The sequence below is a fragment of the Wyeomyia smithii genome, chromosome 2 (assembly GCF_029784165.1).
Source record: "Wyeomyia smithii strain HCP4-BCI-WySm-NY-G18 chromosome 2, ASM2978416v1, whole genome shotgun sequence".
Classification (NCBI taxonomy): Eukaryota; Metazoa; Arthropoda; class Insecta; order Diptera; family Culicidae; genus Wyeomyia; species Wyeomyia smithii.
This window is the reverse complement of record NC_073695.1, coordinates 214,065,727-214,084,144: the sequence shown is the minus strand read 5'-3', so window position 1 is coordinate 214,084,144 and position 18,418 is coordinate 214,065,727. Positions and strand designations below refer to the sequence as shown.

Below are 18,418 nucleotides of genomic sequence, written 5' to 3'. Positions count from 1 at the left end.
GTTTGCTACGCATGCATGCGTGTAAGCAATGAGTATTGACGGATCGGTGGATGATGATAGGCTGTGGCGGCGGTTATGGTCGTTGCTCATCGGCATGGCCGCGATCGGAGTCGAGTGAGAGTCGATTATTTTTCTGTTATTTTTACTACAACATTCTTTGAGTTTAAGATTGTTACATAGATCTGGAAAAAGAACAATCGTAGAATTGCTGTAGACGTGCGCATAACTTTAACGTTAAGGATGATACTGGTTTTAGCGAGGTGATACTTGAATTAGTTTTTTATTAGTTCTTTTGTATTGTACGGAGAGCGCATATTTTCTAGCTCTAATCTTACTCTTCGAAGACACAAGCAGCTTAAGCGTTTCTGAACGGTTAATAGCAAGTTACTGTATTTCAATGAACTTAGGGGTAGTATGGCAGTGCTTTTCGGGGGTGAATAAATAGTACATTTTAAAACCAAAAATAACTTATTCGTTTACACGTTAAATAACATAAAAATAATGCTATAGGACTGTATGTTTGATAGGCTCAGAATTTGTTGTTACAACAAAAAATCGCCGTTAATACTCTTGCATTTATTTCTTGAACTCAGTTACTTCTTGTTGTAAGTCAAATTTAATTTGTTAACTGAAATTTAAAAAAAACTTTTCAAAAATTTATTATATTCTGGAATATCAGTTATAAGTATCAAGAATATCAAATATGACTTTTTCTAAGTTGATTCTATATAGTGAAGATACTACAAAAATAGTTTGAAAATGAATGAGTATAAGCCAAAAGATATCCGCTCTCCTCACTTACGAAAAATACAATTACATACAAAAAAAACGATGAAACAAGAAAAAAACACGTCGTAATACAAACTCAATACTGGGTAAAACATTGAGAAACTTAGCATGAACTAGCAGGTTCGATATTAAAAAGAGTAATAGCAATAAGGTAGCAAGTAAAAAGAGAGATGAAAAAACACAAACAAACTGAAAAACACAAAAACCAAGTAACACTCAAACTCGTAAAACAGGTGATAATAAAAATATTACGTATACGATTTAAATAGATAAATCAAGATCCCCCAGACACACGATGTAACACCAACCCAAACAGAAAAATTTCGTCTCATTGCTCGACTGCGTTGCTCTTGCTGCTGCTGCTGGTTTTGCTGTTGTGGTGAATGCTGAATTTGAATTTCTTGTATCTGATTGCTTGTAGCAGCGCCGGAAATAATGATGCTGTCGTTTGGGTTAGTATCAGTAGCGAAGGTAGTAGTAGACAGAGCTTTACAATCAGTGAAAGTACAGATGATATTATTGGTAGATTGAATGATGTTTGCGCTGTTATCGGTCGTAATGACAGTGCAGTTACTATTACTAGTGACCTTTGGTGATACTGCAACGGATGGTTCTTGCTGCTGCTGGTCGACGCTCGCTGTGCAGCTATTCGCTAGATAATCGGTTGGTGGCACATCCGGTTCAGACGCTGTAACTCTAATTTGGTTAGCATTTGTATCCAACACTTGCGATTCAACAATAACGTTGCTAGTCGTTTGATTGTTATTCAACCGATCGAGATCATGCGAGTCTTCGTCCGGTTTTGTTTCCAGCGCAATAGGCGAAAAATCGATCACTTTCTGCATATCCTGCTTTTGCTGGTGATCCGTTGCCGTCAAATGGCACACGGAGTTTGGTTTGTCAGTAAACACCTGCTCACTCATTTCCGTCATGTACTTACTCAGAACTTCCCGTTCGAAATCCGTTAATTCGGTTTCACCGTCATCCATGGAAGGAGATTCGCTAATCTGATCAGACTCTTCCATTAACTCTTTCATCAAGTTTTGCACCAGCATCATATCATTCGTAGAAGGTGGTGGATTTTCGTTGGTAATTCCAATATTTTCGTCTATGTCGAGAACAATTAGAGGTTTTTCTTCATCGCCATTGTTGCTCTGTACTTGGATAGTTTTCGACGATACTATATCGGATGGGTAGCACCTGGCGTCATCAGCGCTTGAGATCTCAGTAGTTGTCATTGGTACGCTGGAAGTTGCTGCGGTCGTACATGACACAACAAATATCATAACGATCAGTACAAATACATATATATTATATGCGAGAATGAATGCTAAGCTTTTATATTACCAGTAACATCGACACATTGATCGGTTACCTATCTACTATTAAAACAATGTAGAAACGGATGATAACGGTTGAAAAACTAACACTATATCAACAGAAACTGTTTTCATCCGTTTACGAAAACTGTTGGTAAAATGTTTATTATTTTACATACACATTGAAGTAGTTGAAATAATGTTGCATTGAGGGACATTCAAATTTATTTTAGTATTAAGTGTTCTATTTGTTTTCATCAGCTGTGCTTGAATCTTTAATAATACAATACAATACAATTTATTATGAATGTCAACTCCGCGCGACATTGAAGTCAATATTTCGATTTTTCCTCATCACGATTCTCAATACACATACCGTGAGGCATTAATTGCCACGTAGTTCTTTTTACCGCACGTTACATGATAATTTTCATACAGATATAGAATGGCTTCGGCAAGTAATCAAGGAGAACATTGCTCGTGGTGTCAGAGATCATGACTGATGTGATATTGAGCTTACTAGCATGTGAAAAATTTTTTTAGTACAAATTGCATTTTTAACCTAAATATAATCTTTTGATAAAATTATGCAATTTTAGAGTTTTTTGAAATTATATTTCTTGTGTTGTTCGAAAACTATTTACAATTTTCAAAATTTAATGATTGGTTATGTAATCAAAGTTTTTTCGTATCTCAAAAAAGTTTTATTATTTAGCTAAGATCTCCCACTTACTAACTGACCTTATCTTCTCGCTGATTTGCAAATAGTTCTTAACCATTTTTTTGTGTTTCCATCGATCTTTTTATTTTGGTTGTGGAGTAATTGGCGACTGAGAGGCATCCTTTACTTCCATTAAAGTGAGTATAAATCAAACTGGCAAAAGAGTGTAATAGAAAACCTGCCGAAGCCATGATTATAACATATTTTTCGTTACTATTCTTAGGCACACATTATTGAGCTTTTGACATTGGGAACAGTCGAAAATCACAAAATATTAAAAACACGACGATTGGTACCTTTAACATATTGGCAAAGTATGGTGACAGTTCTAGGCTTCTTTCAAATCACTGAAAAGGTCGTTCATATTTTTTAAATAATTAATTATATCGAAGCTCTTTAGATCGCTTTCAAACTGCACACTGAAAAGCACTGAAAAAAGTTTACTAAACTTCAACTTCACCCCGAAAGTCTTATATTCCCGTATCTGAGCATCGCTAGCATTAACGGGAAAAAAACCGAAACCACTTATTATGATTTAATTTTCAGCTTGATTGTCAGTTAATCTGGCTCAAAACATATAAGATAAAAGATTTGAACTATGCTAATATATAAGTCGTTAATTGGATAAACACTTTTCCCCATAAATCTTGACTTTGAACTTTATACGAAACTCCTGGCAGTGTTGACATGTAGGAGATTTTGTTTAAAATAACTTGCTTCGGAACTCAACCTTCAATCTGCTGTATAAGATTTTTTTTTCAGACCATAAAAACACTCGTTGGTCCAAAATATAAATAAAATGAAATAATTAGAAAAGAACATTCCGCAGCAAATAACAAAAACAAAAACTTTTTCTATCTGAAGTTTTGTAACACAGATAGGAAAAAAATGTGAAATGCCCCTTTGCGGTTCAAAGGATTGCACTCTTAAAAACTTATATATTTTCAACAAGTATCATCGAATGTGAAAATAAATAAACTCTTTCCTGAGAGAAAAATTTTATACATTATTGGACCAAGATTGTAGTGAAAGAATCAATCCTAAAGAAAACATTAATGACTTTTTGCTATGAATTAAAAAAAAAAGTGGAATGCTTCGACATAGAAAAGTCAAATTCATCTTGAAAATAACTGAATCACAGGAGATTAACAATTATTTCTTCAAATTATTTCAATTAAACACAAAATTGCAATGTGTAGTCGAAACTCATAATGTGGTGTAAGCAGATAAAAACGATCTAACAAATGTGACACATTTAAAAGAAGACACAATTCACCCACTGCAAAAATCATGAATTCTTTATGCCCAAATGACGTCTTTTAGCATGAGACAGCTAGTGATTAGGAATATCAATGGCGTATTAAAATTCTTTCTATCGCAAACACTTCACATGTTGACAATATTTTCATATTTTACACCTACGCAAATATTATTGCGGGGAACATTTCAGTCTTGGTTTGTTTTTTGAGCAGGTGAAAAATCGACTGGCACTGTTTTCCGAATAACATAGAAATTTCCTTCGATTATTTACCCAAAATCACACTGGACAATGTGTTAACAGAAAAATACACAATGAAAGAGCGTTGCGAAATTTTGAACAGTTGAAAAAAATTGCCATTATACTCACAGCCTTCGTTTGATTCCAGCCGCTGTTGCAATTCCTTTATTTGACTGTCTTTCCGTTTCAGTTCGCTACCAATGGATTCGCAAATTTGGCGAGTCTCACGCAAATCCCTGCAAAATGAAGAATTCGTTCAATGTATCTGAATATATATATATATATATATATATATATATATATATATATATATATATATATATATATATATATATATATATATATATATATATTTGTTGTTTTGTTAAATTGTTTGGGATATGTGGGAAACGACTAAAGTATCCGGTCTTCGCAAATAAATTAAATTTACGACATATCGATTGTCAAACTGTTGTTCAATTTTTCTGTAAACTTACTTCTGAGCAGAAACCAAATCCGTTCTAGTTCGCGTCAGTTCTTCTGATATAAGAGCCTTTGCTTGGATCTCATTTTGCAGTGAACTCTGCAAGTTAAGTAATTCCATCTTATCTAGTTTCTGTGACCGTCGATTGCGCCAATTTTTATCGCTAGCATTGTGATTCAATGAACCAGAATGCTTTAAGAACTCCAGTTCCTCAGTCATCTTAGTAGCTAGTGCCTGTAGATAACCACGAGCATCTTTTTCGTCCGACACCCATTGAATGATCTCAGAAATTTGCCTTTCCCATTGACTAAACGCTTGGCGTTTATTCCTGAAATGTCAGAATGTAATATAAAAAGCGGCTTCAATATTAGCAAATAAAATAACATTTTATACCTTAATTCCTCATAATCGCTTTCCATTTGCAGTCTCTCATTCTGCAAACGTCGGTTCTGTTCACTGAGAATCTCCAGATCAGAGATCATTTTGCGGTTATCATCCAAAAGAATCTTCTTTTCACGATCATGTCGCTTACGCAATTCCAATATTGTTTCTTCAGAATCGGTCATAGATTCCAGGCGCGAAGAATCCAGCTTGTCGCGAGCTTGTTGCAGCTCAATCTGTAGCATTTCCCGATGATTTTCGGCTTCATTCAACTGATCCCGAAGAGCAGAGATTTCCGTATTATATCGTGACTGCTGCAGGTTTATTTTTTCACTGTACTCCACTTCTAACCGGTCGATTTCCAGTCGGATAGAATCGGAGGATGAGATTCCTAGTGAATTCGAAGAACCCAAATCAGAAGAACTTCTGCTTCTTGCTTCGGCTTGCAGCTGGCGACAGTAGTCTTCAGATCGTTCTCTTAGCTGCCGCTCCCTGGTAACTTCTGACAGCACATCTTGTAGTCTTGCTTCCAGTTCACGTCTTGTTTTATCCATCTTGCGAAGTTCGCTCCGAAGTGTATCCACTTTCTGCATACCAACTTCTACTTCCTCTTCCTTATCGCGTACCTGACGTGACAACTTCTGCTTTTGTTGCCTCAAATCCGACAATTTATCGGTTACCTCGGTATATTCGGCCATCGCTAATTTTCGCTGACTGAGAGCATCCTTCAGTTCCTTATCTTGTAGTTTCAGTCTTTCGATTGCATCTGCATGCTCTTTTTGGAGGTCATCCTTTTCCTGCCGCAGCTGTCGAATATTTTTTTCATATTCTTTCAGCTTAGCATCTAGCTGGCCATCGACTGCATCACCGGAAACAGCATTACTGCTGCTTCGAACCGCAAATTCTTGTCGCTCAAAGCTTTTAATTTGACTTTCCAACTCACAGTTCCGCTTTGTTAGTATGTTGATTTCATCCTGCAGTTTTCGGGTGCTGTCAGGACTGAGACGTTTCTCTTCAGAGCCATGTTTGAACATTCCATTCCCTTGCTGCTGATTGCCATCTAACGTTAGCGGAGCAAGCTGTTGTTGTAATTGACTATTAGTTAAATTGCTAATGGCACGTGACAGTTTCCCCACATCCGATATGCTACTCTCCTTGGTAAACGTGAATCCAATAAAAGGCAAATGATGTCCTGAGAAGGCAGGATTCGTTGTTGGAGGCACCGCATCAGACAACTTAATGTCCGTATCATCTACATCGAAATTAGACGTATCGGTTGGACTAGAAACCTCTGGTATATACGGCGCTTGACCGTTTCGTATCGTATCCCAGTCGATTCCTTCGAACCATGGATGCGTTTTGAAATCATCGATTCCATTTTGACCCAGCCGGTATTCAGGCGCACAAATTAACCTTTTAATTAAATCTTTCGCATGCTCACCAACTTGATATTCTTCATCATCATTCGGAAAATCAAAACAATTTTTATGATTCATGATTTTACCGTAAGTTTCCACCAAACTTTCGGCGTAGAATGGAGTTTCCCCAAATAACATTTCATACATACAAACCCCCAGTGACCACCAGTCACATTCAGGTCCATATTTCCCCTGGCCATCTTCCATCGCCCGCAAAATTTCAGGGGAAATATAATCCGGTGTACCAACAGCAACATTCGACTGCACTGTGCCCTGAGGCCCTAGTTTCAGACAGGAGCCAAAATCAGCCAATCTGACGTGACCACTCGCATCCAACACAATATTATCCGGTTTTATATCTCGGTGGACGTATTTAAGTTCGTGAATGCTGTTAATAGCGAGAACCATTTCGGTAATGTAAAACCGTGCCATGTCCTCTGGAAGACGATCTTCGAATTTACTTAGTAATGTCAGCAGATCTCCGCCGCAATAATAATCCATTACGAGATACTGAGAGTTAAGTGGTTTATGGAAAAAGGAAGAGAAATAACATTTGTAATGAACTAGATGTTGTTGTTGTTTAATTGTATGATTTTAAAAAAATTGTAATATTTGAGCACGGAAATATGAAGAAGTGTTGTGAAACTATATGTCCACGTTGAAAGTTTTGTTGTACCTCATCACTGTTTTCACTTACCAAATTGATATCGTCCTGGAAAGCATAGTGTAGGTTGGTTATCCATCTTCGATCACCAAACACCAATACATCACGTTCCTCACGAAAGCACGCAGTTTCGGCTCGCTATGAAACAGTAATCGGGCAGAATTGTATCGTATAGAAAATTGGTCATGAATATAAAATCAACGCATTACGCAGTGGAAAGTGATACTATAAAAATGCTTGTATAACATAATATCTCCAATGTATATATCAAAATCGGCTGTTTCTATATGCTTTTATTTTAAGCCGGAAAATGGATATCTAAGGTACTCAAAAACAAATCCCACTATTCCACTGTGCGGTTTCTTGTGTAATATTGATAGTTTCAAGCAGTTTAACTATTATTAGATACTCACCTTCAGCATTTCCCATTTATTCAAAATTTTCATTGCATAGATTTGACTAGTTTTATTCATTCGTACGACGCATACTTCACCAAAGGCGCCGCGGCCGATAACCTTCAGTACTTCGAAGTCCTCTCGCGACAAACGCAGCTGTTTGATGCATTGCACCACCGACTTCATCAACTCGATGAAATCAGAGACTGTTTTTTCTCGCCTTAGGGATGAGTTGCAGCACTCATCGTAAAGCACCAGCAGACAGTCGAGTAGAGTTTCGATGGAGAGGAACTTTTCCGATGACAAACCGGCACTATTTAGGTTGTTGTTTGAAGTGACATTATCGATAATAAGCGATTCAAGCTCGCGCAGCCGATTCGATGCTGGGATCACTGGAAAGGATATAACAAAAATTAGTTTTATTTTTCGGCAGATGTGCCTGTCCTGACTGAAGCCTTTTTGCAGGTTTAATTACTTTAGTTTAAATTCCAACTTATGGATTTTTGATTGAGTCATCAACACATTCGAAATGAGTTTTTCTTTCGTCGATATTAGGCTCAAAAATACTGCGGGAATGAAATCAATCAAACAAAAACCTCAACTGGCATTGCCAATTGCTAACTATTTCAGAAAATGTTTATTGTAATAACTTTTATAAAAAACTAATAAAATTACTCTCTGAAAATAATATGGTGATCAATAATATGGGGTCAATTGTTGACGTCTGTGCATTATATCGATTACGGAAATAACCATATTGGATTAAAACATTTTAAGCTGTTCTTCAGAAACCGGAAGTCGTATTCTTTGATTCAAATTGACATTTGAAGACAATTTCTGGTCTCTGAAAATTACTCTGGTTTCGCAAATACCCACATTGGGTGACATTCGGCCATTTAGGGCTGTTTCCCAGAAACCGGAAGTCGTCAACCTAAAATTCAAAATGGTGTCTGGGGTCCATTGTAGGCCTCTGTGCATCATCCCGATTACGCAAATATTTATATTGGATGATATTCGACAACTTTAAGCTGTCTCCCAGAGAATAGAAGTCGCCTTCTTGGAATTCAAAATGACATGCGAAGTAATTTTTGGCCTTTGGGCATCATTCTAGTTCCGGAAGCACCCATATTGGGTGGTATTCGGGCATTTTGGTCTGTTTGCCAGAACCGGAAGAATTAAAAGCGGTCGTTTATTGCCTTCTGTGCATCATGTCGATCATCTAAAGCTGTTTTCTCGGAAAATTAGTTAAGACATGTGTTGCATTTGTGTGGAACGCCCTTCCCCCTTCCAAAATCGGTTTCATTTGCCTGATTGGTCCTAAAGTTATGTAGAAATTTGTGTTTCATTTGTAGAGGAGGGAAGGGTCTCGAACTGCCACATAAATATTTCTTGCTTCTAAAAACCTCCTTATGTCAAATTTGGTTCCATTAGTTCTCTGTTCATCTGTGTGGGACCCCTCCCTTTCAGAGAAGAGGGGGATGTCAAACCACCATAAAATAATTCGTGTTCCCGAAAGTAGTATATTAGTATATTATAGTTTAAAATAGAGATTCTTGTCAGTTAGGCGATATGTGTGAAGTATTGCACTAGAAATAAGTAACATTCATATTTTAAGATTTTATTCAAAAATATTTGCCGGGGGAAACCATTATACCCACACTTTTATAGAACAGTCAAGCGACTAAACGCGTTAAGCGCTCGAAATTTTACCCTAAACCCGAGCCATCTAGTCATATATACTTTACACAGTTAGAAAACTTTATGTCTAATCGCATGTGAAGAATTACTTCCATCGCTTATGATAGAAAATTCCATAATATACCACGCAAATTTAAATAATAATGCACATAATTTGCAAACAAAATCATGGTTTACGTCAAAAGCTACTGAAATTTAAATGATACTGCACATTATTTTCAAACAAAAATGTAGTTTACGTCAGAAGCAACTAAAATTCAAATGAGAAAATATTTTACGTGGCGTGTAATATTTAAAATTTATTACTGTGTACGAACCGATTAAATTATTTCTCTTTTGATTAAATTTGTTTTCTAAGCCTAAATCACACCTTCGATGCTCAGAGACGTGGATTTGCATAATAAAGATTGCATTACCAACCTTGGTGGATCCGAATCAGTACCTTCCTACTAACACTGAATCCTTTTTTTAAACTTCAGGATGATGCAACGGATTTCTTGACACCGGGAGCAGCAAGTGTCAAACTGGCATTCCAAATGTAGGAGCTTCGTAACCACAAGGTTACAGTGTCCGTTTTGACAAACAAGAGGCAGTGGTTTTAAATCTCTTTCGACCTGAGTGTTCAGAACATTCCACCGTAAAGTCACATTCAGAATTAAATGTAAACGCCATTCATTTACTGATAGCTCTAAAAGTTGGATTACTCACGAATGCTCGATTTTTAACTTCACACACTCAGCGTTTCAATTTTGATCCTTCGATTATAACGAAACCATTGAGCGTCTTAATAGAATGGAATTGAATATAAAAGAATAGTTAATTTTGTACTACAAAAAAAATCGAATACCGATTAATCTGTGGACGATTTGCATTGCTATTTTGCCGTGCATAGCAAATCAGTTCCATTCGCAATTTCAGCAAGGCGAGAAAAACGCGTTTTTTATAATTTTATATATTGCTTCTTACGCGATGGGAGAATATGTTTGGATGTTTTCCCTAAATTTAGAACAAAGTTGTTGAGTTCATTTATTGTTACGAAACTATACATAGTTAGCTACCATTTCCATTTATCAACTCAATTTTGATGATCATGCAAACGGGACGGACTTGCTATGCGCGGCAGTATTCTTGAGTAAAACGGTTCAGAAGCCCAAAGTGACCATTTCGAGCCACCACTTTGAATTTTCAAAGGCACAAGACTTGGTACAAGTTAATGCTTCACCACAGCAAACATAAAATAAAATTTTTATTAGAGTTGCACCGAATAACAGGGCTTGGAAAAAGTTATTTTCGAAAATTACCGAATATTCGGATTATCGAATGATGTGAAAAATTAAACACCAAATCACTTTTGAATTAAAGTGAATTACCCTTGTCTTGTCTAGAGAATTCACTTTAATACAAAAGTAATTTGGTTGTTAATTTTTCACATTTAATCATCATGTTCTGTGAAATATTCGGCCATCTGTTCGGCTGAACAGACGGCCGAATATTCAACGAAACATGTTAAGATGAAAAAAATTAAAAACCAAATTATTCTTGATTTAAAGAGAATTACCCTAGACAAGGTCAAGTTAAAACCATTATTTTGTAAACTGAAAATTCGGTACATTCCACAAAAAAAACTTTTTCCCAGCCCTATTATTCGGTGCAACGCTAGTTTGCACAGGTGACGCATAAACGAACCCTTTGGAAATTCGAAGTATTAGCTCGAAATCGGTCGATTATGGCTTCAATACAGTTTCACCTTAATAATTATCCTCATTCAGAAAATATCCATTAGATATTCTTAAAAAATATAAACTTACATATAAACAATAAAACTACTCTCGATTTTCACAAACACTGACGTATTAAACTAATATAATTATATCCTTTTCAATTACTTTCAATTGATAGGTGTTAAATACAATGCAATGTCATTGCAATGACAACAATTTACGAATATTTAGCATACCTGATAAGCTGGATAGATTCAGTCCTGCAAGGACGCCCTTTGGTTCAGTCATGTTTAGTCTCGGCTTCTGATCTCATATATATCCCAAATTATTTGAAAAATATCGCCGGCTGTTTGCCCACTGAGAACTTTGCTTTTCTGTTTAATCTTGTGCTGTCCTATTTTGACGACAATGAAAAACAAATTTTCACAGAAGTGCTCACTACCGTCGGGACCACTGCTTCATCCCGTATCCACACATGTGCGCTGCACTTTCTTCGTTTCTTTCTTCTCAAATGCACTAAACTATATTTTGGCTTGAATTCAACAATTTTCATATTATTCCAATTTTCCTTTTAATTTTTACACTTGCACTCATAGTCGATTCTACTACCAACACAATTTGCATCGTTAGTGGTGTTGCCTCTGTTGTGGCGACTGTTTAAAACCAGTGGTATTATTCACACACGCCTTGAAGCTACTAAAGGATGATGCGGCTGCTAAAATCAGTCTGGGACTACTACTATTGCTAACATGGTTGAATCCCATTAGCAAGATGTCACAGTTATTTACATACATTGTTTGCATGGTGCTAAAGCAGTAGTCCAGCGTTTCTAGCGGTAGTGATTAGCAGTTCATAACACCTTGCAGGCAATCGCTCCTTCTGCTCGATTGACCAACCTTCAACCATCATTGAATGTGCATTCTCTGGAAAGAAAATGTGAGATAATATTATATTATTATCATCATTATTACTATTAATTAATATTTGATAACATTATTATATAATATTTACTTACTGGAAAATATATTATTATTATCATATTCGCTGATAGATAAAATCTAAATAGTATTTTTTCCAAATTATTATTCTAGCCCTGGTCGTACTATTTAATCAAATTTCTTGAGTTAGAATACCGTGGAATGTGGTGAAATTGATCAGTGGGGTGAAATTGATCACCTGAAAATTAGTGATGAAAAATACTTATCAAAAGATATTGCTCTTACAACACTAGGCAATGTTAACGTGTGCTTAAACGCAACTTTTGCGTGATTCACATACCTGTCAAAGTTAACCCTTGCATGGCCGGTGCAATTTTTCATATTTTCGGAAAATTCTTCTAACTCAGTCAAAACTCAATCAAATTTGATCAAACAAGTTTCCACATAACAAAAAAAGTATTGAATTTACTTAAAGTAGTCTTAGTTGAGGGTTAATTACGTTAAATTTGGAGAAGTGAGTAAAGTTTGATAGTAACTCAAAAAATGTAATTTTCAACAATGATCATTCCATACCATTAAAGTAATACTGATAAACTCGCAGGAAACCACAAAGATTTTAATTTCAGAGCTAGTTTTTGAGCTTTTGGAACAAACCGAACTGAAATCAATCTAACAACGATCAAATAAAAGCAATTTTAGCAACAAGCAGCTCGTAAACCAAAATAAACAAGTTTTAACCTGAAATATCGTTATTTTCGTTTCCAAACTAGCTGTAAATGATATTTTTCAGTACAGAAATCATCATTTATCTTGAACATATCGAAAAAAGGACATTGCCAAAAGAATGTATGGATTTCAATGGTGATCAATTTCACCCCAATTTACCTCATAGTACCTTATAGAATTATCGAATTTATTCCATGAAGTAGACGATAGAAATTTCACCAATAGCCATAGAGGTTCACTGGAACACATATCAGTACTTGTTTTAAAATTATACTATTTCGGAAAAAATGTACATGAAGCTAGTTAATTGGCAATCGTTGTAAAAATTGATCAATTTCACCCCGTTCCATGGTGCATATTAAGCACTACTTCGTTTGGCTCGGGTTCGGGTTTGAAAATTTTTGAAAGTGTCGGGTTCGGGTTTGAAAATTTTTGAGGGTATCGGGTACGGGTTGGGTTCGGGTTTGGTGGGAAAAAAATTTTCGGGTCGGGTTCAGGTTTGAACATGTCGGGTTTAGGTCTGAAAACCCGAAACCCGACTATATAAAACAAGTATGTTTATAAGATAATGGTGTCTAATTTCATGCAACAGTGAAAATCACTAACATTCCAATACCATTCGAAGCTCAAAACTTCAGGGCAGCCTCAAATTGGTACAAAAAATCAACCCCAAAAAAAAAAAATCTCGGGTTCGGGTCGGGTTAGGGTTTCAGAGTTTCGGATCAGAGTTCGGGTCGGGTTCGGGTTCCACAAAAATAAAATTCTCGGATTCGGGTCGGGTTCGGGTTTGATCGAAGAAAAAAGTTTCGGGTTCAGATCGGGCTCGGGTTTCAACCGAAAAAAAAAATTCGGGTACGGATTTGGAAAAAGCCAAACCCGACCATCTCTAATGGACAACCAGAGATGGTGTTGCAAATCAAATATCTGTGTACCAATTTTAACTAGAAAGCTGTCAAATTTTCACTTTTCACTGAATTTCGTATTTTTTTAGGCAAAGGTTTGGTAAGTGTTAAATTCTTACGTTCACGTTTAAGAAGGCTAAATGAGTAAATATAAAATATAAAAGGATGATCAAACTTTCGATGGAGAATCTGATAACGTTTACAACAAATAACCGATAAAGTGTTGGCCAATCTTCTTTGGGATTCGAAAGTCATAATATTCCTCGTCTACCTTGAAAACGATAAAACAAATAATAAAGAATATTATTATACTGTATTGTACATTAGGACGTTGAATATTGAATCCAAGGTAAAACGGCCGCATTGTGAAAAAAGTGCTCTTTCACCAATACAACGCTCTCGCTCATTCAGTTCGTGATGCGACCGATAAATTGCAGAAACTATTTCTTTTTTTTTTTTCAATTAAAAATGTGGCTCTTTGGTAATGGATTTCATTCAAATGAAAATGTAGAATTGGGAAGAAATGACCTTTTGAAGAGCAATAATGAACTTTAAGAAACTTGTTTTCGATTTGTACATTTGAAATTCAGCCCCCCTAATAGTTTGGAGCTGAATTATTCATAAGGGACCATACTTAAATGACGTAGCATTTATGGGGGGAGGGGGATATCATCATTTTGTGACAAGCTGTGACAAGGTTGTAGTAAAATCGACGTAGCATTTTTTTTAAAGACTGTTTTTTTGCAGGAAAAATGTATTCTAAAATTACACTAAAACATTGCACAAAGTATTGCAGCGAGATCTGTCGAAATGTTTTTATCTGTGGCATTCTGAAATCTTCTAAAAGCTCTGCTACATAAACAATCACTTGAATTTCCAAACACACAATCTGTTTTGAATACAAAAATTGTTGCTTTTTTGTGGCTTTTAATAGTGAAAATTACAAGATACTTCATTTCATTTCCGGAACAGTTTCTGTGTTTTCTGCAGACATGGATCATACTAAGTTGTTTAAACACCTTTACGCCTTGTACCAAAACACAAGCCCTTCGAAGCAGAAGATGCAGTCACGAGTCTATAAGTTGTAAATAAATTGAATCAGACACGGTTTATTTTCAAGTATTTTTTGTATGTATGTTACTACAGTCAGGTTTTTATTACGTACCTCGTAAAAAACCGCGTTAATTCGAAAATCCACGTAAAAAACGCGCTAATTCAAAAATCCGCGTAAAAACCGTCAGAACCAGAATTTAAAGTTGTCCTCTTTGACTGTCATTCCGGATCTTTCGGAGGGCGGTGGGTATTTTTTGGACTAAGTCTTCTACTAGATAAACACTTAAACGTTTCTGGTTCCAAACCCACGTTAATTCGAAAATTCGCGAAAAAGTTTTTGAATTAGCGCGGTATCGCGTAAAAAAACCGCGTTAATTTCAAAAATCCGCGTAGAAAAATACCTCGTAAAAAAATCCGCGTATAAAACACCGCGTAAAAAACCAGACTGCACGTATTTCTGTACGTTTTTTCAGAAGCGGAGATGAGGGGGGGTTATTCGAATGCTACCTTTTTTTTCAGGGGGGGGGTTAGGTTTTGTGACCAAATGCTACGAGGGGGGAGGGAGGCTTGAAAATCATGAAAAAAATGCTACGTCATTTAAGTATGTTCCCTAACTGCAAGATTTTATAAGCGAGAGTGACGAAAACAGAACACCTGTCAAAACCATCATCCGCCCCTTATTTAAATAAATCACTTAAATTAATTACAGTGTTCATTTGAGTTTGTTGCTGTGACATATTTAGCGTACAGTTTTCAATGCATGTGGTGTAAGTGGCGCAGATGTTTTTTTTTTCGTAACACGACAATTCCCGCTTCTACTATCTGCACTTGTGTTTCTATACTGATCATCAGGGTCATTACCAACGGTTAGCTTGGCAAATGGAAACTGCGCTCCGCTACAGGCTATGCATCAAGAACTTTCGATGCTATCAGCTGTTTATTATATACAGTATAGAACGGCGCTACGATAAGAATCAAGGAAGACGCAAAAACGTTCAACGCGTTCTACAACAAATATTATATCAGTAACAACATGCGATCTTAGTATGAAGTCAAAAAAAAACAATCACAGTAATTCAGATTGTATTAATATGCAGGATTTTACTAATTATTATTATTATTATGCAATATTAGTTTTCTGTTAACCCTCTAGTGCCCAAGTTAATTTCTAGACGAGCTTCGGTAAAATCACTATAAATCATTGTATGTAAACACTTTTTTAAGAATCTATTGAAGCTTTTTAGAGATTTGACTCAAGCTCGCCAAATGGCGACATTGGGCACTAGAGGGTTAAAAGTGCAAAATTTGAACTTAATGAACCTAATTTCTCTATTTATTTGGTCAAAGAATGGGAGCAAAATAAAATGAAACTGGAACACTAAATTGATTCCTACTATTTCGCTGACATCATTTGGCCATTGATTTATTTCAAAGTAGATTCAAAGAGCGCGCATTTCACTTAGCGCAGAAACGCTGCACCCACTCCCTTCAGTTGTATGTGCATTTTTTATTTGCCATTGTTTTTTCTGCAGCAATTTCTTATAATTCGTGCTAACGTCCACAAAGAAGCCTTACAGGAAGCTTTTTATGAACGGCACTTCATGCACAATGAACTACATTCAACCCACTCGATAGAATCACTAGAACCAACGAAATAAAATGTTCAACTACAAAAAAAAATAGGTGGAACGTTACCACCAGTCGCAAAAAGAAAAAAATATGCACCTGTAATCGAAAGGTTTACAAAAACCATGGTGGACTGCATAGCATTGATCCCACTGGGCCTCAAATATAGCTGCTTCATGTTGCGTTGCTGTTAAACGTTGATAGTTGGTAGTAGCTGTCGCTGTATTCAAGTATTAAATCTTAACAAGTGCAACACCCAGGCACGTACGAGCTGAGCCGCTTTTGAATTTGCGGCGTTACACTGACTCAGATTTTCTGACCTACTTCCGTTTTACTGGTGCTCCTGGTCTTTCTCGCTATACAGGGAATCGCTAAGAAAACAGTATCGTTCGAGTGGAAACTAAGCGTATTAGGAACACTGTATTTCGGTCCCTACCAATTTGTATTGATGATACCGACAAGTCGTGCTATCATTAGAGATGTTGGTAATGCCTAGTTAATAGGACAAATTCGTTAGATCTCTAATAAGTGCTTGTAATTTTTTCAGTAGCTCAATGAATTGGCACTACTGGTTTTCGGTTTCACAAGTATAGAACATAGAGAAAAAAGTAACGCAAACGTAGCGTATCAACAAATATAATCAATTATTTTCACACTAACTGCATAAGCTACACGAAAGTGGCTTATTAAAATGCATAGTCATACATCTATTTATTTTCTTTAGTTTATCATGAAACCTAGCGTGTAGACAGGCAGACACTCAAGAAAACGCTCAAATATACGGTCTATGGGGCGCGAATATAGTTTTAAGAGAAGTTTGACAACATAAAGTTTCAAGTTGTAAGGTAGGCATTGTATGTGATTTTTTCGAGGATACGAAAAATGAACACGGTCTGAGAGTGTGATTTAGACTTAGAAGAAATTTCCCTCGTCTAAACAGGACATCGAAGCTTGCGGGTTCGTTTCCCCGTCTGGACGAGAGAATTTTTTTTTAAGTCTGAATCATACCCTCAGCCCGTGTTCAATTTTCGCATCCTCAAAAAAATCACATACATTGGCTACCTTACAACTTGAAATGTAAGTTTTTATCTGAGGGCCTCTTATTGCTCAGATGGAGTAGTGAGTAGTATTTATGAGTACCCTACACGGTGTTCAAATTTCGATTATTATTCCTGAACCTCATTTTTTTTTAACAGAAATGTAACCAACCGGATCAGAGTCAAAGCACAGGAAGTTAGAATTTCAACGGAGTTTTTTTTTATTTGGATTTTAAATTTTTTGAATTAATGTGCAAAAAAAAAATCACACTAATTTTAAAACACCAGTTCCAGGCTTACAGTTACATTAAAAAGAATGGATTGCACCGCGCCATCCTATGAACTGTGTAATGTACCTAAGTTTTATAAGAAACAAATGTTACACACTTAGATTTTATTGCCGAGAACTCAACAGCTGATGAATTCAGCGAAATGTTCTCAGCAGGGCTGGAATTCACCTCAGTGCAGACAGAACCACTCAAATTTGTACACAACACATTTGCCATCAAACCGTGCGTGCCACTCCCGATATTTCGATTGTGTTCTCTTCTCCCCATTCGTTTTTTTTTATTTCTTTCGCACCGAAAAAATGCGACTGAGTACTCTTTGTGTATTTGCTAAAATGTGCGACACCACACATTGTGTCTTACTTTGTGTGTTGCCTAAGGGAATGATTATCGGATTTGACAAACGAATAATTATAGTATTATTTTTTTTTTTGGTTTTTACACTTCATTTGACTCCTACTGAATTAATTTAGGAGCTAATTTTCAGTGCTGCTCAATGCGTTTTGTTTCAAAACTAAAAATGGTTTCTTCCCGGAGATAGCCGCAATATGTCTCGTACATTAACAGTAGGGTGGTAATAGAAATAGACTTTTCGAATTTCGTTTAGAAGTAGGGCTCAATAGCTTTGTCTTCGAAAAAAGTTCCCATACTAAACTTCAGCTTAATCTGACTTTGAGAGCACGAAAGCATTATTTTGTGACCAACGAAAAAAATGCACAGGTAATTCATAAATTTCTGAATATCAAAAAATTCTGATACCAAATGTCTTAAAAATGCATGAA

The 18,418-nt window shown here is 36.2% G+C and overlaps 1 protein-coding gene across 4 annotated transcripts in view; it reads right to left on the bottom strand.

The window, feature by feature from the left end:
- LOC129720676 (serine/threonine-protein kinase Genghis Khan) overlaps nt 1-18,418 on the bottom strand; it is a 42,660-nt gene that overhangs the window by 8,723 nt on the left and 15,519 nt on the right. For all 4 annotated transcript variants that reach the window (XM_055672218.1, XM_055672219.1, XM_055672216.1 and 1 more), the window contains 6 exons: nt 11,304-11,990; nt 7,667-8,040; nt 7,287-7,391; nt 5,184-7,099; nt 4,804-5,118; nt 4,457-4,563 (listed from right to left, as the gene is read on the bottom strand). In XM_055672218.1, the coding sequence (XP_055528193.1) occupies nt 4,457-4,563; nt 4,804-5,118; nt 5,184-7,099; nt 7,287-7,391; nt 7,667-8,040; nt 11,304-11,355 (2,869 nt within the window). In that variant the 5' untranslated portion in view covers nt 11,356-11,990. The remainder of the gene's footprint in view (nt 1-4,456; nt 4,564-4,803; nt 5,119-5,183; nt 7,100-7,286; nt 7,392-7,666; nt 8,041-11,303; nt 11,991-18,418) is intronic.